Below are 27988 nucleotides of genomic sequence, written 5' to 3'. Positions count from 1 at the left end.
ATGTTTCCCATTAGTTAGATTTTGTTTTAATGGACACGGGCATTTCTTGAAACGAACGTACCTATTACCTACAAAATAATGCACATTAATTTTGATGGTCTTACAAAACCAGTACTGAGCTGCAAATCTGATTCAAAGTAATATACTGAACGTTCAAGAATATCTAAAAACAGATATTAAATTTTCTTCAATTTTTTCAATACTTCTTGCAGAACTTGAAAAATGTGATGGTGCTGTAACAAGACATTACCAAGATTATAAAAACTCGAAGGAATAATAATACACTGTATCACTGATCCTCAGTAAGTGGAATTCTGATTAATATTAATCACAGTGTTTAAAAAAGTGTTCAAGGTTATTTTAAAAGTATTGTGGCCCCCTAAACAGTTGAAAACAGATAACCTTTCCACTCTTTATTTAAAGTCAAAATGTTCTTTTTAAAAAAAGTCTCACAAAACAATAGCAAAGAATCAAAAAGCATGAACTGTAATTTTGTATCAGTAAGATCTCTAGTGCTGAAGGGCTTTTCATAGTAAAAAGCAGATTCTTTGGGGACATTAGTCAGTTAACTTAATAAAATTCAGTTTTATGATGATTTCTCCTTCCTGCTACGAGGCGAGTCTGCTCCATTTGAGGTTACTGTTCCATTTACTCCATTTTCTAGGAACATGAAAAAAACAAAAACAATGAGTTTCAAAGCAGAAAAAAATTAGAAATTGCTTAAAGATAATCAAATATAAGTCAGCATACAGCCTTTGTATATTTTATTCTAAGTACTACTCTGCTAAATTTTTTCAAGAGATTTTCATGATGTAATAATTTAAATAAACCAGATTTTTTTTGTTTTTACACAGACAACTTTTGTTTTAATTTGCTGAAGAGATTTTAAAATATATACTAATTTTGAGTTCTGGACAACTGAATTTCCTATTAGAGTGTCAATTTTCCAAATGAAATGTCCTTGAGTGTATCATGTGCAGTTTGTAAATGTATATTTGTATTTAGTGATCTCTTCTCCTGCCTCCCTTCTCTGTAAGCTTTCCTTCCACATGAAGTGCTAATGAAAAGTTGCCAGACTGTTCGTTTATTGTAAAACAAAAGCCAGATGAATACATCTAAGTGCCTTTTAAAATGCATTATATATTAATTACACAGATTATTTGTTTTTACCAATACACAAAGGTGGAAAATTGTCATAACCTTTGTTACTGGAATACTTATTAAGCTGTTCAAGAGATCAGTGTTGAATTTTCTTTTCTTTGTTAAATCAATCATGACAAGAGTACAGGTAGTCCCCGAGTTACGCGGATCCGACTTATGTCGGATCCGCAGTTACGAACGGGGCCCTTCCTCTCCCTGGTCTCCAGCAGACCAGGGAGAGGAAGCAAAGTGGCGGAACACACGGCCAGGCGCGTCTGGGCTGTCAGCTGGCCGCGTGCTCCGCGGCTTTGCTCTCCTTCCCCTCCCCCTGGTCTGCAGACCAGGCGCTACAGGACCAACCGGCAGCGCCCCAGCTGCTGTACCACAGGCGTCCGGAGCAAAGCCGCGGAGCACGGGGGCAGCGGGGCAGCCCAGACGCGCCGTGGCTATCCTGCTGTCCTCGGGCTCCGAGGCTTTGCTCTGCTCTGCTCCCCCTCTCCCTGGTCTGCAGACCAGGGGGACGGGGAGCAGAGCAGAGCAAAGCCGTGGAGCCCGAGGGCAGCAGGATAGCCACGGCGCGTCTGGGCTGTCCCGCTGCCCGCGTGTTCCGCCGCTTTGCTCCCCGGCCCCCTGGTCTGCAGACCAGGGGGACGGGGAGCAAAGCAGAGAAAAGCCACGGAGCCCGAGGGCAGCAGGATAGCCACGGCGCGTCTGGGCTGCCCCGCTGCTCCCGTGCTCCGCGGCTTTGCTCCGGACACCTGTGGTACAGCAGCTGGGGCGCTGCCGGTTGGTCCCGTAGCGCCGCTCTGGGCACCACTGGACCAACCCAGCAGCACCCCAGCTGCTCTGCCCCAGGTGTCCCCAAGTCAGCAGCTGCTGAAAATGACCAGTGGCTGACTACAGGAAGCCCCTGCCCCAGGCTTCCTGGAATCAGTCGCTGATCAGTTTCAGCAGCAGCTGACTTGGGGATGCCTGGGGTTCTTAAGTTGAATCAGTTTCAACAGTGGCTGAATCTGGACGCCAGTTCTGACTTACATACAGATTCAACTTAAGAACAAACCTACAGTCCCTATCTTGTACGTAACCCGGGGACTGCCTGTACAGGCAGTCCCCGGGTTACATGGATCCAACTTACCCCGTTTGTAAGTAGGGATCCGATGTGAGGGAACCCGCACTAGCTGCTTCCCCCCAGCAGACCAGGGAGACGCAGAGCAGCTTTTCTCAGCAGACACCTCAGCTTGAGAATAAAGGACTGAGGGAAGTGAGGTGTGGGAGAATAAAACTGAGCTCTGGAGAAATGTTTGGCTAGAGTTTCCCCTACAATATGTACCAGTTCTGACTTACATACAAATTCAATTTAAGAACAAACCTACAGTCCCTATCTTGTATGTAACCCGGGGACTGCCTGTAGTTCTTCATTCTGGTTTGGTTTTTTTTGAAAATGCCGAAAATACCAGCTCAGACAGGCACTTATGCAACCTTAAATTCAGAAAAGATAGCTCCTGAAAAGAAACCCAAGATCCATCCAGCTCCCAAACCATCTCTACTATGCTTCCATAACAAGATTTGGAAATTAAGCCTTTTTAACCCTTGACTATCCAATAGTGTGTCCTTAGGCTGTGGATTTCTTAAAACCGCTGTACCCTTGCAATTAAGTTGGGTATATTCTGAAATAAACCATGGTAGACAACATCTGAAGAATCTACAGATTCAGGCAAAGTGCCATAGGGGCTTTAAATTTAGTTTTCCTTGCCAAACCACTTTCCACATCACTACCATCTGGCACTCTCCCACACTAACTCTGGCACGATGAATGCTAAAAACCCACCACTCATAACTGAAGTGACACTTCATTGTTGCATCCTAGAATCCCCAGCAGAACGGAGCAACAGCAACATCACAGAACTGGGAATTCCTGTAGTTTGTCTAACTAAAGGCTGCCACCCACCAATATGACCACAAGAACACCCACGAGCAGACAACAGTTTGGTCCTAATAATCACATCCATACGTTTGACAGTACAGCAGTCACCTGCAATAACTCAAGCTTCTGCTGACCTTGAATGCAAACCACCCATCAACATTCCAATTTCATATTAAAGACTCAGTTCTGCCTGAATCATGGGTAAGTAACTAAATTAGTCTGTCTTACTGGTCCCCTGTTGGCTTGCTTCTGGGCTTTATCTGAAACAAGTAAAGCCAGGAAGAAAAAAAGGGACGCAAGTCAAATACTCTCGCACTGGGAGAAAAAAGTTGGGACCAAATCTCTGTACTACCAGGACCTGTCACACCATTTTATATTCTCTTCCTAGAGAAAGGGTAGCATATACGTATAAATCCATCTAGCTCCAACCCCACACAATCACCAAAGTCTCAATCTCATTATGTATACATTTTAATTCTACAGCTACCTCTGACACAACCTTATGTTGGCATGTGAAGGGCTTGCTGCACTCAATTACATGAACTTAACACATATCCCTGCCAGGATTGAGCAGCTTTAAGTCTTCACAATGGAAATAAAGTTGTATATAATATTAAAGGGAAGAAAAGACACTTTTGGAAGAATTCTAAGGCACTTTTTCCTTTAATTTTTCCCCCTCTCCCATGGTTTTTCACAGAGGAACAAAACAGACAAAAATTAAATGGGAAAAGTAGTTATAAATCCTCAAAAGCTATCAGAAGGCTCCAAGGGTAGTTACAACATCTAAAATTATGTAGTTTGTTAAAATACAACAATTCAAGTTAAGTGTCTTTTGGTGTTTTCATATGTGATGTACCAATATCCAACCTGAAGTTTGTGTCCTGGACACCTCTGTACTCACCTACATCACACAGAGAGGATGTTACAGCTTAACTTAATGATTTTTATTATGATTTTTAATATCACATGATTTTTTAAAAAGTGATTAAAATTGAAGCTGAATCATTGTAAAACTAATTAGATTACAATGTAAATAAACTCAGGTTTTCTGTTTGATTTTTAAAAAATAATAGTGAGAATAATAGAAATGTGATGAATAAATATAAATTTTCAACTCTAGGAGCTTGAAGTTGAGTCTTAAGTGGCTTGGAAGCACAAATCCAGTTTACTTTAACCTGCAAACCCAGCGGGAAGAGCCTGTTATTTACTTGAACAAATAGAGAGCCTAAAGTCTTACATCACACTGTAACTCCAAAAATGGCCAATTGTTCTCTTAGGCAAACTGCCTACATGTTGCCCGAGAACCAGAGAGGTGTAAATGTCAACCTACACACTAACTGTCCTATTGTGGACCTTACTGGGATATACTAGACCTTATCTTGTGCCTCTTACATTGTATTGCTTCAGGACTACAGTAACAGGCACCAGTGAATTGCTAGTGCACACCAGCAAGAGTCCAAGAAGGACAGTTTATTCACACTAGCTTATTGGTTACTAACGTTTACACCTCTCTGGTGCCAACTAAAGCATAAGCCCCACAGCCAATTTTAAAAGAAATTTTAAAAAAGGATTACTCATATGTCTTTGCGGCCTGAGAGTTAAAAAACAAAATGCAATTCAGAGATGACCTGCGAAGTCTTAAAACAGTTACAGATTTTTAAGATATCCCTTTAATTTGGCAAACTGGTCAGGTGAGTATTTGAGAGCAACCCTTCGTATTTTTATCTGGATTATAAATAGCCAGTGAGAACAAAGTTATCCCTCCTTGCCATCAACCACCAATACTAATTTCTATCCAGTATGAATTCAAGTGGCAAAACCAAAAATCTCTCGTCACACAGCAGACAACAGCACTTTAATCTCTGTCCTCAGAAAGAAAAATCTTGCAACACAAACCTCTCTCTTTTTTGGATGGCCTGCCTTTAGTTGTTACAAATTTCTTCTTCAGTGATTGAGGCTGAGAAGAATGTTCTCTCCACCTTCTAAGCTGGAAATTAATGAACTTCCACATCATAAAGGCTTGAGTTCCACAGATTGATGACAGTACAATGATTCTATAAACAGATTTAAGACACAGCAGAGGTAGACATGTAAACAATTAGCAGATGAAAGCATGTCACTAAGTTTGTCAAGTTTACCAAACACCTAACCCTCAAGCTTTGTATTTGTCAAGAGAAGCCACTGATTTGCTCTGACATGTATATAATTTCCTCAGACATGAAAGCCAGAAAACAATGATTCTTTGCAAAAGACAAGTTAAAAACTCTTCCCAGTATGCAAATACTCATTTTTATCGTGTGTTTTTATGAGACACAAATCAGTCTGGTTCTGACTACTTCCTGTAGCATGCTCTCTCCTTTCCCATGTTTGTCAGAAAAGCTCTTCAGATTACCAGCAGGCAATGGTTATGCGAAAAGCATAGATTTGTATTTTATGTCCCATGAAACTATGAAGTTATTCCATAAGATAACACGGACACCAGCAGTATTTTCATACACAAATTAAAACCTTGAAAGGCAGAGTGAGCATAGTACCCTACAGGATATGACAATAGCATGGCTCCTAACTGTATCATGTTACCACGGATAACCAAAACGCTGCATGGAGCAGCTGGGATTGGGTCAGATGGCACCCAGAAAGCTCCCTGACTGCAGGAAGTTCTATACTGGGAGGAGTGGTGTGTCTGGGTGCAGTAGTTGAAGTCAGTGGGGTAGCAGTTCCAGTGGGGTTTGGCTGCAAGGTGGGGAAGTGAGGCTTGGCAGAAAAGTATGAGTGCAGGAGTTGGGTGGTCAAAGGGAACAGCTCCCTGTACACAGGGATGCCCTCCCCCAATTTCCTTGGTCCGTCACTCCTCAGTCACTGGGGGAGAGATCTCTGTACAGGGATCCACTCCCTCTGACCATCTAACACCTGTGCATCTAGATCCCACCACTTACCAGCACCCATCCCTGCACGCCTGAAACCCCCCCCCACCAATGTCCATCTGTACCAGGAGCCCCTCACACCCAGTACCTGCTCATCGAGCCCCCACCCCGCAGATCTCAGCCTCTTCATAAACAGTTGCCCCTCCCCCCAATTCCCACGCTACAGAGCCCCAGCCAGCTGCACCCTGACCACCCCACCCCCTTCGCACTCAGTCTCCCCAGTGCTGAGGTCTAACCACCAACACCTGGCTTTCCTGACAGAGTCCCAATTCCTCCTGCACCCTGAATCCCTCCCCCAATGAACTAGGATTGTTAGCATGTACTCATTTACATGATTAACAGATAAACCTGGGCTTATTCCTTAATCTTAACAGTTAACCCCCCCACTCCCTCTTGCTGCTTCCCACAGAGGCAGCAGTGCAAGGGTAGAGGAGGCAGGAGCTGATGCTCGGGGGGGGGGGAGTCATTTTATAATCTGGCTCCGAACAAGCACGGGCTCCCAAAGAGCCGCCTGCCCTCATCACAGCCAAGCACAGGGTGTGTGCGTTTACTTGTGTGTGGAGATGCAGGAGCCAGTGCTCGCCTGCCCACCGTGCGTAAACGCTCAAATGTCACTGGTTGCATGTTTACACAAATGTACAATTAACATCCCTACCACAAACTCCGTGCATCCAGTTACTCCTCCCCCCCAACCTAGACGCCCTACAGAGCTGCTCATACCCAGATTGTACCGTGCAAAATTCCCTTAAAAATACCAGGTTTCTACGTCAAAAAAATTTTTTTTTAAATTAAAATTCTGCAAAGTTCTGCATATTTTGTCAAAACAACACAGTAACAATATGATATTTTCAATTATTTTGGTAATTTCAAAATACTTATCAGAAATAATTAAAAACGGGCAAGATTATAGTATGTTATTTTGACAAAAATATATAAAAATATATAGTATGTTATTTTGACAAAAATCTTGTGCACAAATCTCTCCAAATATGGAATTTACCATACCTGATAGCCAGCATGTTAAAATTTCCAGTATTTAAATTCAGGCCCTGATTCTCTGCGCTCGCCAGACCAAAGCCAACAGTAAGAACAGAAAGAATCAAAGTCAGAAGCCTTCCGAAAACAAAAAGAGCCGCCCACATTGAAAACCTACAAAGAAAATGCCACAAGTCAATAAAAATGCATATTCATTACTTGGATTACATCAGAAAACCATTAATCTTACTATTTATTTCCATTATGAGGGGCTATATAACATCTGTAAGTAAGGAAATTGCTGCAATAATTGAGGTTTTTTTTAATTACAAAAAAGAAATGGCAATAGACTATCACCACATTTAAGATACATAAAGTTATGTCATAAACAGCACTCTCATTTATGCCTAATTTTAAGGATAAGCATAAGCAAACACTAGATACTATCCAATTTCAAAATGTTATTTTTCAGGGGTACAATAAAGTTGTTAATTGACAGCTAATAATTTTGATGGTAAGCTAAAAGCTTAATAGGAAAAAAAAAAAACCTCTCAGTGGAGCCTTTAACTTCCATTTTCCACCAAATACAAGAAGGTTGTAAAATCAATGACTGTGCTCTCTATTACTGGGGAAACAATGAAACAGATACTTTTTAGCAGCTATGAATTTGAAGAATTTAATTTGGAATTATGTCAATGTTGGTGACATAGTAAGTATACTATTACAATTTTCTTGCATGTCTGAACATAAATTATAAAATAAGGAACAAAATTTTGCTTTATCTACAACTGTTTGAGTGGGTAAACAGGGTAAGATGAAATTACTTGTTTTATAGCACACTCTAAATTAGAAATAGAAGCCGCACTTCTGAAGGCAAAGCAAATTCTAACTGAACTTTTTTATTGTGGGCATTGTGCAACAGAAATACCAACTTCTTGATGATGAACTGCAGAAAACCTGTCAGCCACAAACTTTCTTTTGCTGAAGTTATGATAAATACTTACCCTTTCTGATACTTTTCATCACTGAAGTAAAAAAGGCGGGAGATGTGAAAGAGAAATTCAACGAAGTAATGCAACACCAGAAGAACAAGTCCAAGACGGGTGAGGCTATCAAAACAAGAGCACACCAAGTATTCAAACATTTTATGAAATATTTATGGTAGAAAATAAATCCAATGAAATTTAGTTTAAAACCAACTTACTTCAAAAGATAAGCTCCAGCAATGTGAAAAAGATAAAGTCCAATGTAGACAAGCTGGCGAGGGATATCTTCCTATTGGACAGAAGACTGAATTAGTCTACAGGACACAATGTTTTCATGGTCACAAACTGTGTAAATTTAATTTAGGTTGCTCAGACTAGGGATGTGAATGGGTAAATCGGTTAACTGGTTACATGGTAAACATCACCAACTGGCAGTCTCCTGCGCCTGCCAGCAGCGGTCCCCCGCCACCTTTCCAAAGATTAAACTGGGTTAACTGATTAAATGTGAGTTTACATCTCTAGCTCAGACACATTAATGCTTCCTTTTATAATAGTATAGTATATTTTATTACTAGAAATAGCAATTATACCCGTATATGTGCCAACACTTCAAGTTAGGATTAACTGATTCCATTTGGATCACACCACATGGAAGCTAAAAGAGTAGAGAGAGGATGAGATTGAAAAGGCAGGAGGAAAAGATAAGAATAGAGTAGGGCCAGAGAAAGTGAAAGGAGACACAGTGATTTAAGATTAATTATAAAGCACTTACAAATATTAAAGAGTCACCCATACGATCCTACACTACACGCCATATGTTGCTATGGCATCTGTGCAAATAATCAAGGTAAAAGAGGGCACAAAAAGACTGTTTGCTGTTGCTTTCAAGTGGGGAGGGGGAGGAGAAGTGGAAAACAATTGCATTATGGGACGCTGATGACCTACCCAGAACCACCCACTGCACAGTTTTGGTCCCAGCTTGAACTAGGAACATAACCCAGAATGCAAAGAGGCACTGGCACTGCTGGATAACTCTCTCTCAAAGTTGACAGCCATCCTACTAAGGATGCCCTACTTCAAACTACGTCAAATTTTTATACACAATGGGGACACACTGACTTCACAAAATCAGGTGCTAAAAAGTCAACCTTCTCATAGCATAGACATGGCTTAAGTCTTTTCTACTTCTCTTCGTGAAAAATAACTTCTGAAACTAGTTAGTTTTTTGGAAAAAAATATACACTTTTGAAGTCGTCAAATTATGCTACTGAACTCACATCTATTCACAACCCAAGATAAGGTACACTGGGTTGTATACAATATTTTATTTTACTCTAACTCCCTTTACTAAATTAAACAAAAATGTGCTTCTTAAAATTTCTTGAGCTGACCATGTGGGTTAAAGATATCACAGAACCATAGAATATTAGGACTAGAAGGGACCTCGAGAGGTCATCAAGTCCAGTACCCTACCCCCATGGCATAATAGATAGGATTATCTATCTATTTAGGATTCCCTGAAGTTGGCAAATAAGATAATATTTGTTACCAACGCAGTAATAAACATCAGTCATGGAAAAAAATATTTTAGTGAAAGCTTAGACTACTAATTAAACAAAAGTTTGAAATGGAAACTTCAAGGAAAAACTCAAACATTTGTCTTTACTAAATCAGAAGACCACAGTTAACTTTGTTTACATAAAACATAATAGTATATAGAGAAAATATTTGGCCTAAATGATATTGTGTTGTCAAGAAATTAGCAGGATTAAAAAAATTAGACACTTGGAAGGAAAATGGAATAGCCATGCTTACTTACAAAAATTGAAGGGATTATAAACTCATTCCTCAAGGCATAAACCAATCTTATGTAGACCCAACTTACAGCTTTGTACGTCTAACACTTTCCTCTGAAGCATCTGATCATAGAATCATAGGACTGGAAGGGGCCTCAAGAGGTCATCGAGTCCAGCCCCCGGCCCTCAAGGCAGGACCAAGCTCTGTCTACTCCATCCCTGACAGATGTCTATCTAACCTGTTCTTAAATATCTCCAGAGAGGGAGATTCCACCACCTCCCTTGGCAATTTATTCCAATATTTGACCACCCAGACAGTTAGGAATGTCCAATCTAAACCTCCCTTGCTGCACTCCTTGTCCTGTCCTCAGAAACCAAGAGGAACAAATTTTCTCCTTCCTCCTTGTGACACCCTTTTAGATATTTGAAAACCGCTATCATGTCCCCCCTTAATCTTTCTTTTTTCCAAACTAAACAAGCCCAGTTCATGAAGCCTGGCTTCATAGGTCATGTTCTCTAGACCTTTAATCATTCTTGTCGCTCTTCTCTGTACCCTTTCCAATTTCTCCACATCTTTCTTGAAATCTGGCGCCCAGAACTGGACACAGTACTCCAGCTGAGGCCTAACTAGTGCAGAGTAGAGCGGCAGAATGACTTCACGAGTTTTGCTTACAACACACCTGTTGATACAACCTAAAATCATATTTGCTTTTTTTGCAGCAGCATCACACTGTTGACTCATATTCAACTTGTGGTCCACTATGACCCCATGATCCCTTTCCGCCATGCTCCTTCCTAGACAGGCGCTTCCCATCTTGTATGTAATGTACCTGATTGTTCCTTCCTAAGTGGAGCACTTTGCATTTCTCTTTATTAAACTTCATCCTGTTTACCTCTGACCATTTCTCTAACTTGCTAAGGTCATTTTGAATTATGTCCCTATCCTCCAAAGAAGTTGCAACCCCACCCAGTTTGGTATCCTCTGCAAACTTAATAAGCGTACTCTCTATCCCAATATCTACATCGTTGATGAAGATATTGAACAGTACGGGTCCCAAAACAGACTCTTGCGGAACTCCACTTGTTATCCCTTTCCAGCAGGATTTAGCACCGTTAACAACAACTCTCTGACTACGGTTATCCAGCCAATTATGCACCCACCTTATCGTGGCCCTATCTAAGTTATATTTGCCTAGTTTATCAATAAGAATATCATGCGAGACCGTATCAAATGCCTTACTAAAGTCTAGGTATATGACATCTGCCGCTTCTCCCTTATCCACAAGGCTCGTTATCCTATCAAAGAAAGCTATCAGATTAGTTTGGCATGACTTGTTAGTTTGGCATGAGGTGCAGCGCTGCGGGACCAACCCGGCAGCGCCCCAGCTGCTCTATCCCAGGCGTCGTCGGTGAGAAAAGCCTGGTCTGCTTGGGGGGGGGGGGGGGGGGGGGCGCACTAGCTGCATCCCCCCCTCCCCCCAGCAGACCAGGGAGACACGGGTGGCGGGACCGCCGAGAATCGCCACGGTCCCACCCACATCCTCCACGGCTTTGCTCCGTGTCTCCTTGGTCTGCTGGAGGGGAGAAGAGAAGGGCAGTTACGAACGGGGCTTTTCTCGCCCCAGAGGATGCGAGCGGCAGGACACCCAGATGCACCACGGTCCCGCCGCCTGCGTCCTCCGGGGCGAGAAAAGCTGCTCCGCGTCTCTCTGGTCTGCTGGGGGGGGGGGGGGGGGGGAGGGCTCACCTCCGTAGACCAGGGAGACATTGGTGGTCTGGGCTGTCATCTCCCTGGTCTGGGCTGTCTCCCTGCCCACGTCTTCCGCATCTTTGCTCCGCGTCTCCCTGGTCTGCTGGGGGGGAGGGGGGGTCCCCAGCAGACCAGGGAGACGCGGAGCAGCTTTTCTCGCCCCGGAGGACGGGGGCGGCGGGACCACGGCGCATCTGGGCATCCCGCCGCTCACGTCCTCTGGGGCAAGAAAAGCCCCGTTCGTAACTGCGGATCCAACGTAAGTCAGATCCGCGAAACTCGGGGACTGCCTGTACTTTGATTTTGCCATATTGGACTAACCGTTTCAATTCAACTTTCACCCAAAGGGTGAAAATTATGAATAACATTGTTATAAAAATGTTAACAGTTGAACAGTTAAAATGGAGAGTTTTTCTTGTAAATTAATTTTTGATTTGCAGTTCTTTAAAGTGTGTGTTAGAAGGACAATCTTATTTGCAAATACAGATTGCAGGGAAGCAGTATTACAATGATAGTTTCCACTGTGAAAAACAGCTCTATTGACAAAGGAGATATTGAAACAATTACAGGTATTTCAAGTAGCTACTTAGAAAAATGCTTCAACACATTCTTCAATAAATATGCAGCTATCTAATCAGCTTTTTGATACAGAAAATCAAAAGCATATTCAGATATTGTTCTACAAAAAAAAGATACTGGCTAAAACAAACATTTAAATTTTATAATCATGCTGAAACCCTCATTCTGGACTTATGAAAGCACAGCAATATTTTCACCATTAAGATAAGAAATTCTCAACTTACTTTTTTGGTTTTCTGGAAGTACAACTCTGGAAAAGCATGAAACCAGTATGCCAACTGTGAGATGTAGAAAAACTTCATTTGAAACCTGCACAGTACAGCAATAAAATAAAAATATTTTTAACTATAGTCCAAAGAGACACTTCTCAAAAGTTTTCTACACAGTTGTTTAAACTTAGTTACAATAAAACAAATACAGCATTTTCTCAATACTATTTCCAGAAATAAGGTTTTCAGATAGCAATAATGATCCAAAAAAAGATATTAAAAGAACTGGCTAACAGCTTACTGCAAAACAATGAAATTGCTAATATTGCCCTAAAGAAATACGATTTTTTGGTAATTTCATTAAAGTAGTGAGGCATCAAGTTCTAAGAAGAGATTTTAACCACTTCCATCACTCCACCCATTAGTGTAAACCAAGTATCTAGTCCACGCTATAAAACTTGAAGAATTAATACTACTTTCAAACACTGAAGAAGGAATAAAGCTTACGGAATCATCATGTGTGGGTAGTCCTTCCACAGAGACATTGGATCTGATACATAGTTCTCCTGAAAATACATAACACTATTGGTTACCTTTCAATCACAGCACAGACAATAAATACAGAAGCCTGTGATGAAAGTCTGCCACATTTCTCATTTACAGTACATTTGGAAGCAGTACAAGTGAAACTAGAAAATGCACTCTTACTATGTTCTTCTTCTATTCATACATGGAGTTAGTTCCAGCAGATCTATAATGATAACTATACTAGTAAAGTTACTCAACACTTGCTGATGCAACTGTTACCGGGGACAAGAAAAAAAAAAAAGACATCTGCTTCTAGAAACTAGGGAGCTCTGCCTTCTGCTCGCTGTGCTCCCCACCTCTCCCCCAGTGGCGGGTATGCAACCCTGGCTCTCCCCCAGCCACTGGGGAGGACTGGGCTATGGCCACGCTAGTCCAGACCCCTTTTCCCCATAAGCCAGGGTCCCTTCTCCCTCCCCTACCATGCCAGCCTGGGCCCTCTTCTCTGTCCTCCCCTCTTCTCCCACCCCTGCCACGCCAACCCAGGTCTCCCTTCCCTTACCCCCCCAGTTGCAGCACACACAGGGGTGCCTGCCTGCCCTACGTGGAGCGCAGCGAGGCCCAAGTACCATGTGCACGCAGTGGTCTGGGGCACTGCAACCTGCTGAGGTGGGGAAAGCAGAAGCACAGGGGGCACTGTCCCAACCTCCCACCCGTGCAGTCCTGCCTCTGCTGCTCACTGTCCAAACCCTGCCCGCAGAGGCCAGAGCAATCCGTCATGAGCAGATGGGAAGGAGCAGACAAGTCGGTGTGGTGGCTCCCTTGGGCAGCTTGGGGTGCTCTGGTTGCCGTGTTAAATGCAGCCATTGTGGAGGGGCAACTCTGCAAGAGGTCAGCTGGACTCCGGGCGGTTGGGCACTGTGCTCCAGCTCCCCAAGAACCTAGTGGTGCAGGAGCACCCACCAGCCCACTGCTGGCATGTAAGCCAGGCTCAGAGCCCTGTCCCTAGCACCTGTCCCCAGCACCATACCCCACAGCTGTCATGTGGGGTCTGCTGGCTACTGTGCCATGTCTCTTGGTGTAGAAAGCCCTGTGGGGTGGAGGAAAGGGAGTAGGGGCTTGATTTAAAATAGCTATTCTAGGTGTTGAGGGGAAGCAGCAAGGTTAGACTTGAGCTTGGAGAGGGGGATGAGGCAGGCAGGACGCAGAGTGACGTGATGATATCACTCTGTTATCCTGTAGGAAAATCTTTCCTTTTATGTATATATTAGATAGCTAGATATAGATAGATATAAATAAAAGTAAAGGAAAGATATATTCAATTTTAGAGGCAAGTAATGAGAAGTACGGTCACTTGTGTATAGTCATAGAACAAAGATAAGGAATCCTGACTCTGTCCAATACTCAGAAATTGATTTGTTTGAAAGGCAGAAACTCTAAAATCTACAATCACAAGCACTGGCTGTGACAGAGCTCTAAACACAACATCATGCAAAAGACTTCTATTATCTAATACTAAAATACATGGCAGTAATACACTTAACGTAAAAATCGCGAGTATAATGCACACCTATGTTTAATACGCACCCTGCTTTTTCAATGTCAGAATCAGGGAAAAAACTGAACTCCTATATATAATGCGCACCTATATATCTACACTCCTGCCAACAGGTCCGCCAGCACCAAGCCCAGTCTCATCCACTTCCTGGAGCTGGCCCTGGGCGCTGCGCCTAGCTCATGCCTGCCGCGGGGGCCCCTGGGTGCAGCTACCTCCTCCAAGAGCCTCTTCAAGTGGAGGCTCCGCAAGACCCACAGCCTGGACCCGGCCATCATCGGCAGCTGCAGCCAAGAGTAGGGGGGACGGCCCTGGCCAGGACACCCCAGGGCAGTTGGCGGCCCCTCGGCAGAGTGTCTCGCCGCCTTCTCCTCCCGTGGCCTGCTGCATCCAGGGGGCGGCACGCTCTGTGGCTCGCTCTCCATTCCCAGCCTGCCATGGGCCTCCCCGGGCGCAGCCTGAAGGAGCCAAGGTGCTGCAGCCTGGTGGTGCCGCCAGCTCCTCGCCTTGTCCGGGAGCCAAAATAAAACTTTAAAAAATAACTGCTATGTATAATGTGTACCGACTGACCCAGAAAAAAATCGGAAAGAAGTGCGCATTATACTCGAGATTTTACAGTACTGTAATGTTCATAGCACAAAAGTTACAAACAAGCTTTTGAGATCTGACAATGTAAAAGAAAGATAAAAATTATACTCACAGAGATAAGAATACTTGTGCCCCAAACACACGAGAAGAGGTAAAATGCACTAAGTTGTCCAGATTCATTGAACTTGCTGTGTTTTGTTTTGGAAAAGTGCATTCTCCTGTTAATTTTCTAAAACAAAAGATATTTATATTATTGATACACCTGTTGACCCATTTGTTTTAGGGGGAAAATGGTTAGATGTTTCATATGTACTATTTCCACGAAATACCTAAAATTCAATGCAATGTAGCTGTGCATTCTAATTAAATCTTACAACAGTAATTCATACAATATTTATCTTAACTGAAGAAATGCATATTTTGTACTTACATCCAGCACATACTCCTGAATAATTGCATGGATGATTATTGCTACCAACATGTAGAAGAAAACTGTAGCCAAGTCCTTGATACCATAATGATAGAGAGAGATTGTTTCTGTAGACTGCTCTTCTGAAAAACAAAACCAAAGTTTATCTTTAGAAAGCTATTATAAACATCCTGTTTACTCCAATCATTTACAAGTTTGTCTATTGCTCAAAGCAGTATTGAAATATTCCTCTGGATACAAATTGAAATCAAGTTAATAATTTAATCACTGGATAACACACTAGTTTAGTGGGAGGGAATTGGTGATTGTTATTATAAACTAAGTCTAAATTTGTCTGTAGAGATACACAATGGAAAAGATGACTAATGTATTTAAACTCCACATTTCAACTCTTGCAGTTCCTTCTTGATTATTTTAAATTATTTTGTTCCCTCTGTCTAGCATAGAATATCATGTAATAGTGGAGACTGCTAAACAAAAAGATATTAAGAGGATTCATGGGCATCTCTGCATCAGGCAATATTTTAATATAATCAATAGGGATATCAACGTGTAAACAACTACATGATTAACTGATAAACCTGGGCAAATAGAGGCACAACAGCATGGAGGAAAAGGGGAGCAGGAAGGAGCCGATGTGTAGGGTGCTAGCTTTTAAGCTGGTTCTCCATGTGTGTCAGCTCTGTGGACCCACCAGCCCGCCTCCACACAGCCTCCTACAGAACGCAGGAACCAGTGCCAGCTGCCTCTCTCCCCGTGCTGCTTCCTCTGTCAGAGGCAACAGCCTAGGGGAGGGGGATTGGGGAGGCTGCTCCGCAATAGCAGCCTCATCCATGGGGGACCCAAGTTCCCCACAGACACAGGCTGCTCCAGCATTCAATGGAGCAGCCCATCCATAGCAGGGTCTAAGGAGCCTGTCTGCAGGGAGCTCAGATCCCTCATTGACAGGGGCTGTGCCACCTTGCGCTGCTGCCTCTGCCTCTGGTCTTTGTGGGGAAACTTTTTTAAATCAGCTCCCCTAGCAGACCAGCTCCCGCCTGCCACTCCGTGCTGCTGCCTGACACTGGCTGCTGGCCTTGACTCCGGACATTCTCGAAGTCGGGCAAGTGCTACATTTTGATGCAGTTACACAACTATTCAATTACTGTATCTAACATCCCTAATTATAAACACAACAAGACACTCTCAAATTATATACTTTAAGAATTAAGAGTAGATCAGTAAGAATGACTTGTCCTGCATCTAGAGTTACACATAACTAACCTTACAATAAATACAGTAAACTTCCGATAATCCGGCACCTTTAGGACCCAGGGGGTGCCGGATTATCAGATATGACGGACTATCAGAAGGGGGGGGCTATGAGAGGTCTGGAGTGGGGTGGGAGGGGATGCCACCCCAGACCCCTCATAGCCCCCCGTTACAATAGTCCGGCTCTGCTGGTCAGTTTCAGCAGCAGCTGAATCGGGGATGCCTGCAATAGAGCAGCTGGGGTGCTGCCGGGTTGGTCCTGCAGCCCTGAGGGGCAGCGCTACGAGACCAACCCGGCAGCATCCCAGCTGCTCTGCTCCCGGCTTTCCCGATTTAGCTGCTGGTCAGTTTCAGCAGCATCTGAATGGGGGAAGCCTGTCCGGCTGCCCCAGCACTTCCGGGTTCCTGATGGTGCCGGACCATCAGGAGTCCCGGAGCATTGGCTGCCGACTAATGGAGTTTTACTGTACTCAGTTTTAGGACAGTACAGCCTACCAACAATTTATGAAAATTCTGTCTACACCATGGGACTAGCATGTAATTACTCAAAAGCACATACCTGTAGTAGAAATGGTAACATTGTACTGAAGGGTAACAAAAATGACAGCTGCTTTTGCTGTAATCTGAAAGAACAAGACAAAGTGAGTGCTATAAAAGCTAAATTAAAGTAAACCAACGTTCACTGATCATAAAACACATTGAGCATGGCTGGAACAGAAGAAGCATGGAGGCAGCCTGCTTGGCAAAGTTAGCTGATCTGGCGGGTATTCTCCTAGATGAAAGTCAACCTAGGGAAACAAACTCCCACAATGCAGAGATTGAGCATTGCCAGAATTCTTTAACAAGTCTTTCTGAAAAGTCTTTCCTAATCTGCCTATTTATCAGTTAATTCCCTTCCACCACATTTAACAAACAACACAAGCCACAATTCCCTTTCCAACATGCTCCATTCTATTATATCTACATATTACAAATACAAGACATCTATTTTTAACTACCTTTGATCTTTGGTCGTAGCCTTGTTTCCAACTCGATTTTAACATTGCAACTAAAAATAATGAAATAATCACACACAAACAGGAGGGTAGGAATGGCTGAAAGAATATAAAGCTGATGCTGATACACCCTTTCAAAAAAGTTAACTGCATATCAGACTCAAGAGAATTAGAAACCTCTCAATAGACAAAAATATAATCACACAAAAAAATGAACACAATGAACAGACTGCAACTAGAGTAGTGATGCCATTGTTTAATATATTTTTCAGTACAGTCCAGAATAAAGTCAGCCAGCCAATGCTGCTCCTAGACAGCTCGTAGGGATGTTATTTAGATTAACTGGCTAATTGAATAGTCAATGCAATTTGCATCAACTATTCGATTAGTCGATAACAGTGCTTCTGCCTTGGAAGTATACTCAAAGCAGTCATCCGCTGTCCCATGCTCCCAGTGGCATTTCAAAGTGGCAGTGTCACATGGAGCCTGGGGTCAGCTGAGGAGTCCCCAGCTAGCCCTAGGCTTCATGCAGCATTTCACAGCAGCAGACCCCCAACCTCCACATGACGCTGCTTCTTTGAAGCATGTCCCCTCCCGGCCTCTTTCCGATGGAGGCAGCAAGTGCGGGGGGAGGAAGGGGAGTGACTAGTCTATCAGATAAGCATTTGCTTATCAGATAGTTGACTAGCTGTTCACATCGCTACACTGATCTACACTACACCCCTAATGTTTGGGAAAGTATTACAAAGCTCAAAATAGCAAAAGACCATAAAATCCCATTTCCTGTACAAAGAAAATTTCCAGTTGACATTCTTTGTTCTTTGCTTCCAGCACTACTACTGTCATGTCACAGAATACATACTCGCATTTAAGCACAATCCTCGGTAGACTTTTGTTGGTACTGAACATAAAGACTAAATATTCGTAGAGGCTTAACATTTTCATAGTAAAAACAAATGCCCTTGTAACTACAGAATAGCATGTAGTGAAAAGACAGAATTCAAAACTTTCACTCCAGCATACAAGAGTCTTTTCCACATTAATTGTAGTAACTGATCTTGCTAAACAATTAAATATTACCATTTTGTTTTTGAAAACAATCACAGGTATACATAAAAAGGAAAAAAATTCAAATCCATCTGTCTCCTTACAAAAACAGTGTACAGATTGCCTTCACGACCAAAAACATCTGGGAAGACAGACATGTCTGGCTGTCAGACCCAAGCCTTAGAAAGCATAGGAGATATATTTTCTTAAACTCCTAATCTCCAATCTGTTGATTCTGATATAGAATATTCAAGTTGGGAAAATATGATGTCAAAATGCTTATAAATCTTTAGACTGCTCAAACAAATAAGGTATTGATCATGTTCTTAATCATGGTAACGCTGACACTAGTAGCACATTGAATTGAGGCTAAAAATCAGAATCGCTTATCTGGCTCAAAATAAATCACTATTATTCTGAAGGGAGTATGTGTGTGCATATATCTCCAGTCTTTGTGCACTTTCTTCAATAAGCTGCTGAAGAGACACAAAAGAAACATTTTGCAAAATAGGATTGGGTGGGCAAGTTTGTCCTTTTTCCTTCAGCAACTTAAAATTCAGAAGACTAGTTTTAATTTTCTCCCTCATCAGATGAGCTAATCAGTAAGTGCACTTTTGCTTTTAACCACTGTCTCAGAAACAGTCAGAAAATAACTGGATTTCAGTTATCCTAAACATATTTTTATTGCCCCTAGCAACTGCATAAGACTTTTCTGGTCTGTTGTCATAAGAACTCAGTTGAGAGCGTACGCAAACAGGTGCATCTTTAAATTGGGATACTAAATCTTCACTAATGCGAAACTGATTTTTGCAAGGCAAGGTCATCCATCTTCCCAATAATTACTATTCAAACAGGTGGTATAAGCCACTGAATTGCAAGGGCAGGAAAACAGAATGCATCTGCCCACTAACAACTGTCTTCTCAGTGGCTGCTCCCTCCGGGAACCCACACACAGGGAGCCATGGGCAGGAAATGGCTTATCACTGACTCTTTTGAGGTGGTGAAGAAGCAGCGGAGGGACCCTGACACCAACCAGAAGAGCCTACAAGCAGATGCCATGCTGGATCTAGCTGATATTCCCCCAGGCAGCACCCTGCAGATGCTCAGTTAGACCTCAGCTGGGAGTATGGATCCTGAAATGGGATCACCCGGCTACAGCAGTATGAGAAGGCTGAGTCCCTTCATTGTGGTGCTGGAGACACTGCTGAAACATGAGGATTGACCCCACCTTCATGCACTACCTCTGGCATGCCTTCCCACTCTGAGGGGGCACAACTGCTCCCCATACAGAGAGGAAAAGGGAATTATGCTGCCATCCAGACCCCAGAGCATTTGCTCTGGTTTCTGATTGGACAATGGCTCTACACTCCATTAAGAACAGGCGGAGGTGGGGAGTTTCCCTGGTGATTGGGGTATAGGGTGCTCAGGGCCCACACTGGTTAAGCCCCAACCCTAGACCAAGCTGTGCTTTGTCCCATTAGCTGTTGCGGTCCGTATTTCAGATTAAATGCTTGTTTGAGAAGACAGGGTTTTTTTTCCTCCTTTGGGTGCTGCCTGGAGATGCAAAGCGCACCTCCAGGTGTCACTATTATTGGTGCTCAGTGACTAGCACTAGCACTGTTGTTGTTTCTTACACGTGTTTGCGAAAGGGGGTGTAAATCAAGCAGCGAGTAAGTAGCTGCTCATGACGCCTCAGTCGAGGGGCGGCAGATCACGGCAATGGCTGTAAGCCAGGGCAAGTCTTGGACACGTCACCGTTTGCTCCCCGTTCCCGTGAGCTAGCTGGGGGCAGGGCCACCATCCCGCCCCACGGGGCGTCTCACTGCCTGGTCCCGGCCACCGCACAGCGGGCAGGAAACGCGCTTCCCAAGACAGCTCTACAGCCTCTCTCCCCGCCAAGCCACAGACCATCCCCTTTGGGCCCCAGCCGCCGCCCCGCCTCCCTCAGCGCTAAGCACTAGACGCCTGCCCTTCCCCTCCCCCGCCCGGCAGCCGCTCCGCTCCGACTGCCACGTAACCCCGCCGAGGGCAGGAACCGCAGCCGGCGCTCCTGAAACTACTGCCCGGAGGAGAGGCAGCCCCTGTAGCCCAGCCCGGGCCGGTGCTGGCACAAGGGGGCCAGGATAGCGGGGAGGGGGGATTGCGGGCGGCAAGCCAGCGAACGGAGCCTAAAGCTGCTCCAACAGCGCCTTCCCCAACACGCCCCCTGGCCGCCCGCCCCTCGTACAACGTGTCGGTCTCTCCCCGCCGGCAGCCCTCTCGGTGAACGCCGGCAGGGGGTGGGGGGCGATACAGGGGGCGACAGGAGCTCTGAGGCGTGGGGGGCCCGCGGTCCCTGAGGGGTGGGGGCCGCTGAGGTGTGTTCCGCGTCCTCCCCTCCCCCGCACCGCCGGAGGAGGGGCCTGAGCAGCCCAATCCCCGACCGGCTGGGCCAGCTCAGCGTATCAGCTACACACACATCCACCAGCGGGGCAGCGCCGCCCGCCTCCGGCCCCGCGCGCCCCTCGCCCACGGACAGGGCACTGGGGGGGGGGGGGGCAGGGCACTGGGGGGGGGGGGGGGGCAGGGTCGCGCGGGGGCGGCTCACCTCGAACATGAGGCCCAGCAGGAAGACCATGGCCACGCAGGACACGATGTCCGCGTGGTTCTGCACGATGAACTCGTGGCTCAGCACCGGCGGGTTCTTGCTGCTCTTCTTGCGGATCGCCATGGTAGCGGGCAAGGGGCTGGGAGCCGCCGCGGCCGGGAAGGGGCAGCCCGCCTAGCAGGGCAGCACTTCCGCCCCGCCCAGCTCCTCCGGCACGAGAGCAACCTGGCTCTTCCGTCCTGGCTGCGCGCGCCGCCTGCGGCCAGAGAGCGACCCCACGGCCGGCCCTTGGGAAGCCGCAGCGCCACCTGCTGGCTGGCGGAGGCGACGCCTCTAACCCTTTCCTCTGCCGGGCGAACGGGAGGCGAGGCGAGGCGAGGCGAGGCGGGGGGCGGGGGGGGGGGGGGGGGGTGGCGCTCGGGAGGTCAAGGACGGCGGATGGCTCCCGTTGGTGCATGTGCCGCTGAGCTGACGTTCAAACTGACCAGTCAAAGCCCAGCCTCTGTGTTGCACACTGGTCAGATTTTGCTACCAGTTTCAGTTACCAGCGTGTAAGGGGCCTTGCCACAATGAGCTCCCCCCTCCCGGCTTCTCACGGGTCCAGGTGGTGCATCAGCTATTCCTCATGGCTGGCCAGCCAGGGCCAGAGTATGACAAAGGGGGAAAACAGCAACCTATAGAATCAGAACACTAGAACTGGAAAGGACCTGGAGGGATCATCAAGTCCAGTCCTGTGCCCTCAGGGCAGGACCAAGTGTCTAGAGCATCCCTGAAGGGCATCTATCCAATCTGCTCTCAAATATCTCTAGAATGCCAGCTAGGAAGAGGCAGGTGTTAGTAGTGGGTGATTCGATCGTTACAAACATAGATAGTTGGGTTTGTGATGACCGGGAGAACTGTATGGTCACTTGCCTGCCTGCGAAGGTTGAGGATCTCTCGAGGCATCTAGATGGACTTATGTGTAGTGCTGGGGAGGAGCTGGTGGTCGTGGTACATGTAGGTACCAATGACATAGGGAAGGGTAGGAGAGATGTCCTGGAGGTCAAATTTAGGCTGCTAGGAAAGAGACTGAAATCCAGGACCTCTATGGTGGCATTCTCGGAAATGCTTCCAGTTCCACGCGCAGGGCCAGGTAGGCAGGCAGAGCTTCAGAGTCTCAATGCGTGGATGAGACGATGGCGTAGGGAAGAGGGGTTTAGATTTATTAGGAACTGGGGACACTTTTGGGAGAGGGGGAGCCTATACAGGAAGGATGGGCTCCACCTAAACCAGGGTGGAACCAGACTGCTGGCACTAAACATTAAAAAGGCCGTAGAGCAGTTTTTAAACTAAGAGATGGGGGAAAGCCGATTGGTGCGGAGATGCACATAAATCGGAGGGAGACTTCTCTTAGAGGAGAATCCATTGATAGAGATTCTCTAAGCTGTAGTCAGACAGAGAGGAGGGGAGAGGGCAAACCATGGGCCAGAGCAGACAAACAACCGCATACAAATCAAATGCATCAGGGAAGGGCAGACAAATAACCAGTGGCAAATTTTTAAATTGCTTGTACACAAATGCTAGGAGTCTGACTAATAAGATGGGTAAACTAGAGTACCTTCTATTAAATGAGAAGATTGACATAATAGGCATCACTGAAACCTGGTGGAATGAGGAAAATCTGTGGGACACAATCATACCGGGATATAAAATATATAGAAAGGATAGAGCAGGCCGGATGGGTGGCGGAGTGGCACTGTATGTGAAAGATAATGTAGAATCAAATGAAATAAAAATATTAAGTGAATCAACATGTTCAATAGAATCGCTATGGATAGTAATTCCATGCTCCAATAATAAGAAATTAGCAGTAGGGATATATTACCGACCACCTGACCAGGACAGCGATACTGACATTGAAATGCTAAGGGAGATTAGAGAGGCTACCAAAATAAAGAACTCTATAATAATGGGGGATTTTAAGTACCCCCATATTGACTGGATACATGTCACCTCAGGAAGAGAAGCGGAGATAAAATTTCTCAATGGCTTAAATGACTGCTTCTTGGAGCAGCTGTGCAGGAACCCACAAGGGGAGAGGCAATTCTCGATTTAGTCCTGAGTGGAATGCAGGATCAGGTCCAGGATATAACCGTTACAGGACCATTTGGGAATAGTGACCATAATATAATAACATTCAACATTCCTGTGGTTGGAAGAACACCTCAGCAGTCCAGCACCCTGGCATTTAATTTAAAAAAGGGGAATTACACAAAAATGAGGAGGTTAGTTAACCAGAACTTAAAAGGCACAGTGACTAGAGCCAAATCCCTGAAAGCTGCATGGAAACTTTTTAAAGACAGCATAATAGAGGTCCAACTTAAATGTATACCCCAAATTAAAAAACATAGCAAGAAACCTAAAAAAGAGTCACCGTGGCTTAACCACCATGTAAAAGAAGCAGTGAGGGACAAAAAGGTATCTTTTAAGAAGTGGAAGTCCAATCCTAGGGTGTGTCTAGACTACATGCCTCCTTCGACGGAGGCATGTAGATTAGCCAGATCGGAAGAGGGAAATGAAGCCGCGATTAAAATAATCGCGGCTTCATTTAAATTTAAATGGCTGCCCCGATCTGCCGATCAGCTGTTTGTCGGCAGATCGGGGGAGTCTGGACGCGATGCCCCGACAAAGAAGCCTTTCTTCATCGACACAGGTAAGCCTCGTGAAACCAGGTTTACCTGTGTCGATGAAGAAAGGCTTCTTTGTCGGGGCATCGCGTCCAGACTCCCCCGATCTGCCGACAAACAGCTGATCGGCAGATCGGGGCAGCCATTTAAATTTAAATGAAGCCGCGATTATTTTAATCACGGCTTCATTTCCCTCTTCCGATCTGGCTAATCTACATGCCTCCGTCGAAGGAGGCATGTAGTCTAGACACACCCCTAGTGAGATAAATAGAAAGGAACATAAACACTGTCAAATCAAGTGTAAAAATGTAATAAGAAAAGCAAAAAAAGATTTTGAGGAACAGCTAGCCAAAAACTCAAAAAGAAATAACAAAATGTTTTTTAAGTACATTAGAAGCAGGAAGCCTGCTAAAAAACCTGTGGGTCCCCTAGATGGTCGAGCTATAAAAGGAGCAATCAAGGACGATAAAGCCATTGCAGAGAAACTAAATGATTTCTTTGCTTCAGTCTTCACGGCTGAGGATGTTGGGGAGATTCCTGAATCTGCACCGTCCTTTGTGGGTGATGAATCTGAGGAACTGTCCCGGATTGAAGTTTCATTAGAGGAGGTTTTGGAACAAATAGAAAAACTTAACATTAACAAATCTCCGGGACCGGATGGCATTCATCCAAGGGTTCTAAAAGAACTCAAATGGGAAATTGCTGAGCTATTATCTGTGGTTTGTAACTTATCCTTTAAATTGGCTTCCGTACCTAATGACTGGAAGGTAGCCAACGTGACACCAATATTTGAAAAGGGCTCTAGAGGCGATCCTGGCAATTACAGACCGGTAAGTCTAACTTCAGTACCGGGCAAATTAGTCGAAACAATAGTAAAGAATAAAATTGTGAGGCATGTAGAAGAACATAATTTGTTGGACAAAAGTCAACATGGTTTCTGTAAAGGGAAATCCTGTTTTACTAATCTGTTAGAGTTCTTTGAAGGGGTTGACAAACATGCGGACAAGGGGGATCCAGTAGATATAGTATACTTTGATTTTCAGAAAGCCTTTGACAAGGTCCCTCACCAAACGCTCTTGTGTAAATTACATGGCCATGGGATAAGAGGGAAGATCCTTTCTTGGATTGAGAACTGGTTAAAAGACAGGAAACAAAGGGTAGGAATAAATGGTAAATTTTCAGATTGGAGAGGGGTAACTAGTGGTGTCCCGCAAGGGTCAGTCCTGGGAGCAATCCTTTTCAACTTATTCATAAATGATCTGGAGAAAGGGGTAAGCAGTGAGGTAGTAAAGTTTGCAGATGATACAAAACTGTTTAGGATAGTCAAGACAGAAGCAGACTGTGAGGGACTCCAAGAAGATCTCACCAAACTGAGTGATTGGGCAACAAAATGGCAAATGAAATTTAATGTGGATAAGTGTAAAGTAATGCACATCAAGGAAAAATAACCCCAACTATACGTACAGTATGATGGGGGCTAATTTGGCTATGACAAATCAGAAAAGAGATCTTGGAGTTATCGTGGACAGTTCTCTGAAAACTTGCACGCAGTGTGCAGCGGCGGTCAAAAAGGCAATTAGGATGCTAGGAATTATCAGGAAAGGGATAGAAAATAAGACCCAGAATATCTTACTGCCCCTGTATAAAACTATGGTACGCCCACATCTTGAATACTGTGTACAGATGTGGACTCCTCACCTCAAAAAAGATATTTTGGCCTTGGACAGGGTTCAGAAAAGGGCAACTAAAATGATTAGGGGTTTGAAACGGGTCCCATGTGAGGAGGAATTAAAGCGACTGGGACTTTTCAGTTTAGAAAAGAGGAGACTGAGGGGGGATATGATAGAGGTCTATAAAATCATGAGTGGTGTGGAGATGGCCGATAAAGAAAAGTTATTTATTAGTTCCCTAAATAGAAGAACTAGAGGACACCAAATGAAATAATGGGGAGCAGGTTTAAAACTAATAAGCGAAAGATCTTCTTCACACAGCGTGTAGTCAACCTGTGGAACTCCTTGCCAGAGGAGGCTGTGAAGGCTAGGACTATAATAAAGTTTAAAGAGAAGCTAGATAATTTCATGGAGGTTAGGTCCATAAAAGGCTATTAGCCAGGGGATAAAATGGTGTCCTTGGCCTCTGTTTGTCAGAGGCTGGAGAGGGATGGCAGGAGACAAATTGCTTGATCAGTGTCTTCGGTCCACCCTCTCTGGGGCACCTGGTGATGGCCACTGTTGGTAGACAGGATACTGGGCTAGATGGACCTTTGGTCTGACCCATACGGCCGTTCTTACGTTCTTATGTTCTTAACACCCTGATCGTTTCCAACCTGGGGTCCGGGAGGTAGGCCCTCCCCATCGTGGCATCCAGTCTTGCTCCCACGAACTCGATGACCTGCTTGGGGGTTAAGGTCGACTTCGCCCCATTTACCCAGAACCCTAATCGGTCCAAAGTCTCTCTGGTCAAAAGTATGGACCGCTGAACCTGCTCCCTGGACCGCCCCCGGAGGAGCTAGTCATCCAGATAAGGGTAGACATGAATCCCTTCCTTCCTTAGCATGGCTGTCACTACCGCCATGCATTTTGTAAACACCCTGGGGCCTGTGGAGAGGCCAAAGGGGAGCACCACGAACTGGTAATAGTCCCCCCCTACCGTGAATCTCAGGAATCTCCTGTGATGAGGGGAAATGGAAATATGGAAATAGGCATCTTGAAGGTCGAGGGCAGCAAACCAGTCTCCCTGATCAAGAGATGGGATAATGGAGGCTAGCGTCACCAACTTTTCCTTCCTTATGAAGACCTTCCACCTCCTGAGATACAATATGAGGTGAAGGCCCCCCTTCGCCTTGAGAATGAGGAAGTAGTGGAAGTAGAAACCCTTCCCCCTGAAGGCCACAGGAACCTCTTCAACTGTCTCCAGCGAGAGGAGCGTGGCCACCTCCTGCCAGAGGAGGTGCTCGTGAGAGGGGTCCCTGAAAAGGGACAGGGAAGGGGGGACTGGGGTAGGGAGGGAAAGGAATGGAATAGAATATCCCCTTGCCACCACCTCGAGGACCCACTGGTCCAACGAAATAGCCGTCCAAGCCTGGTAGAAAGGGAATAGCCTGTCTGCAAAGGGTCGATTTAGGGCCATGACTGGATTGCCGTCCTCGTTTGCACCATCAAACATCCGACCTGGGCCCCTGGGGCTTGTGCGATGGCCCCTGGTTGTTATCAGAGCCCAACCTGGAACGCCTCCTGGCGTTCCTGTTATTACCACCCCGGGGCCTACGCCTGTTGTCAAACCTGGCCCCCTGACTAAGCCCCCTCTGTCCTCAAGGGCCAGGAGCCATCTCTGCGGGGCCGGGGTATGAAGGCCCGAGGACATCAGAGTCGCTCGAGAATCCTTCAGACTACGGAGCCGACTGTCTGTCTGCTCCGAGAAGAGGTTCGGGCCCTCAAATAGCAAGTCTTGCTGGGTAGTCTGCACCTCCGTAGGGATGCCCGAGACTTGGAGCCAGGAGCTTTGGTGCATGATTATACCTGTAGCCATAGCCTGAGCCACTGCATCAGCCGCATCAAGGGCAGTTTGTAGGGCCGACCTGGAGACTATCCTGCGCTCCTCAGTGAGGGCTGTGAACTCCTGCTGGGCGTCCAGAGGCAAGCGCGCCTTAAACTTATCTGCTGCCACCCAAGAGTTATAGGCAGGGCTCGACAAATTGTACAATCTACTCGCCCCTGGTGAGTAGATTGTAACCCAGAAGAGCCGGGTTCCAGCGATCTGTGCATGCGCAGATCGCCGGACAGTGCGGCTGGCGATTGGGGCTCGCCGTGGTTCGGCAAGCCCTGGTTATAGGCATACCTGCTAAGCTTGACCTGTTGATTGGCAATTCTCAATTGCAGGCTTGCATTAGCGTACGCCTTTATGCCCAATAGATCTAGCTTGTTGGGCTCCTTACTCTTCGGCGTGGGGCCTAGCTGTCCTTGCCTCTCCTTGTTACAGGCTGCCTGCACGACTGCTGAGCCCGGCGGCGGGTGGGAAAACAGATGTTCATGGCCAGCCTGAGGCACAAAGTACCGCCTCTC

The 27988-nt window shown here is 45.5% G+C and overlaps 1 protein-coding gene and 1 pseudogene across 1 annotated transcript; one reads left to right on the top strand and one right to left on the bottom strand.

Moving 5' to 3' along the window:
- Positions 1–3: 3 nt before the first annotated feature.
- TRAM1 (translocation associated membrane protein 1) lies at positions 4–21529 on the bottom strand. The gene is made up of 11 exons (XM_075920538.2): positions 21262–21529; positions 17192–17255; positions 15382–15503; positions 15064–15180; positions 12791–12849; positions 12299–12383; positions 8168–8238; positions 7968–8072; positions 6994–7137; positions 4961–5118; positions 4–660 (listed from the first exon to the last, which is right to left on the bottom strand). The coding sequence occupies exons 1-11, from the start codon at positions 21382–21384 to the stop codon at positions 587–589; spliced, it is 1122 nt and encodes a 373-aa protein (XP_075776653.1). The 5' UTR covers positions 21385–21529; the 3' UTR covers positions 4–586.
- On the top strand, positions 19636–19939 carry LOC149525263 (DNA polymerase delta subunit 4 pseudogene; annotated as a pseudogene).
- Positions 21530–27988: the final 6459 nt, after the last annotated feature.

This window comes from Pelodiscus sinensis, chromosome 2 (genome assembly GCF_052426305.1).
Source record: "Pelodiscus sinensis isolate ZL-2025 chromosome 2, ASM5242630v1, whole genome shotgun sequence".
NCBI classification, from domain to species: domain Eukaryota; kingdom Metazoa; phylum Chordata; order Testudines; family Trionychidae; genus Pelodiscus; species Pelodiscus sinensis.
Note: the sequence above shows the minus strand (reverse complement) of the source record. Positions and strands in the feature narration are given on the sequence as shown.

Coding starts and splice junctions, on each gene's coding strand:
- TRAM1 (XM_075920538.2), bottom strand. CDS start 21,384: ATGGCGATCCGCAAGAAGAGCAGCAAGAACCCGCCGGTGCTGAGCCAC. Junction 15,181..15,381: donor TTCAGGAGTATGTGCTGGAT/GTAAGTACAAAA, acceptor CTTTTGTTTTAG/AAAATTAACAGGAGAATGCA. Junction 7,138..7,967: donor GATGAAAAGTATCAGAAAGG/GTAAGTATTTAT, acceptor TTTTCTTTGTAG/GTTTTCAATGTGGGCGGCTC.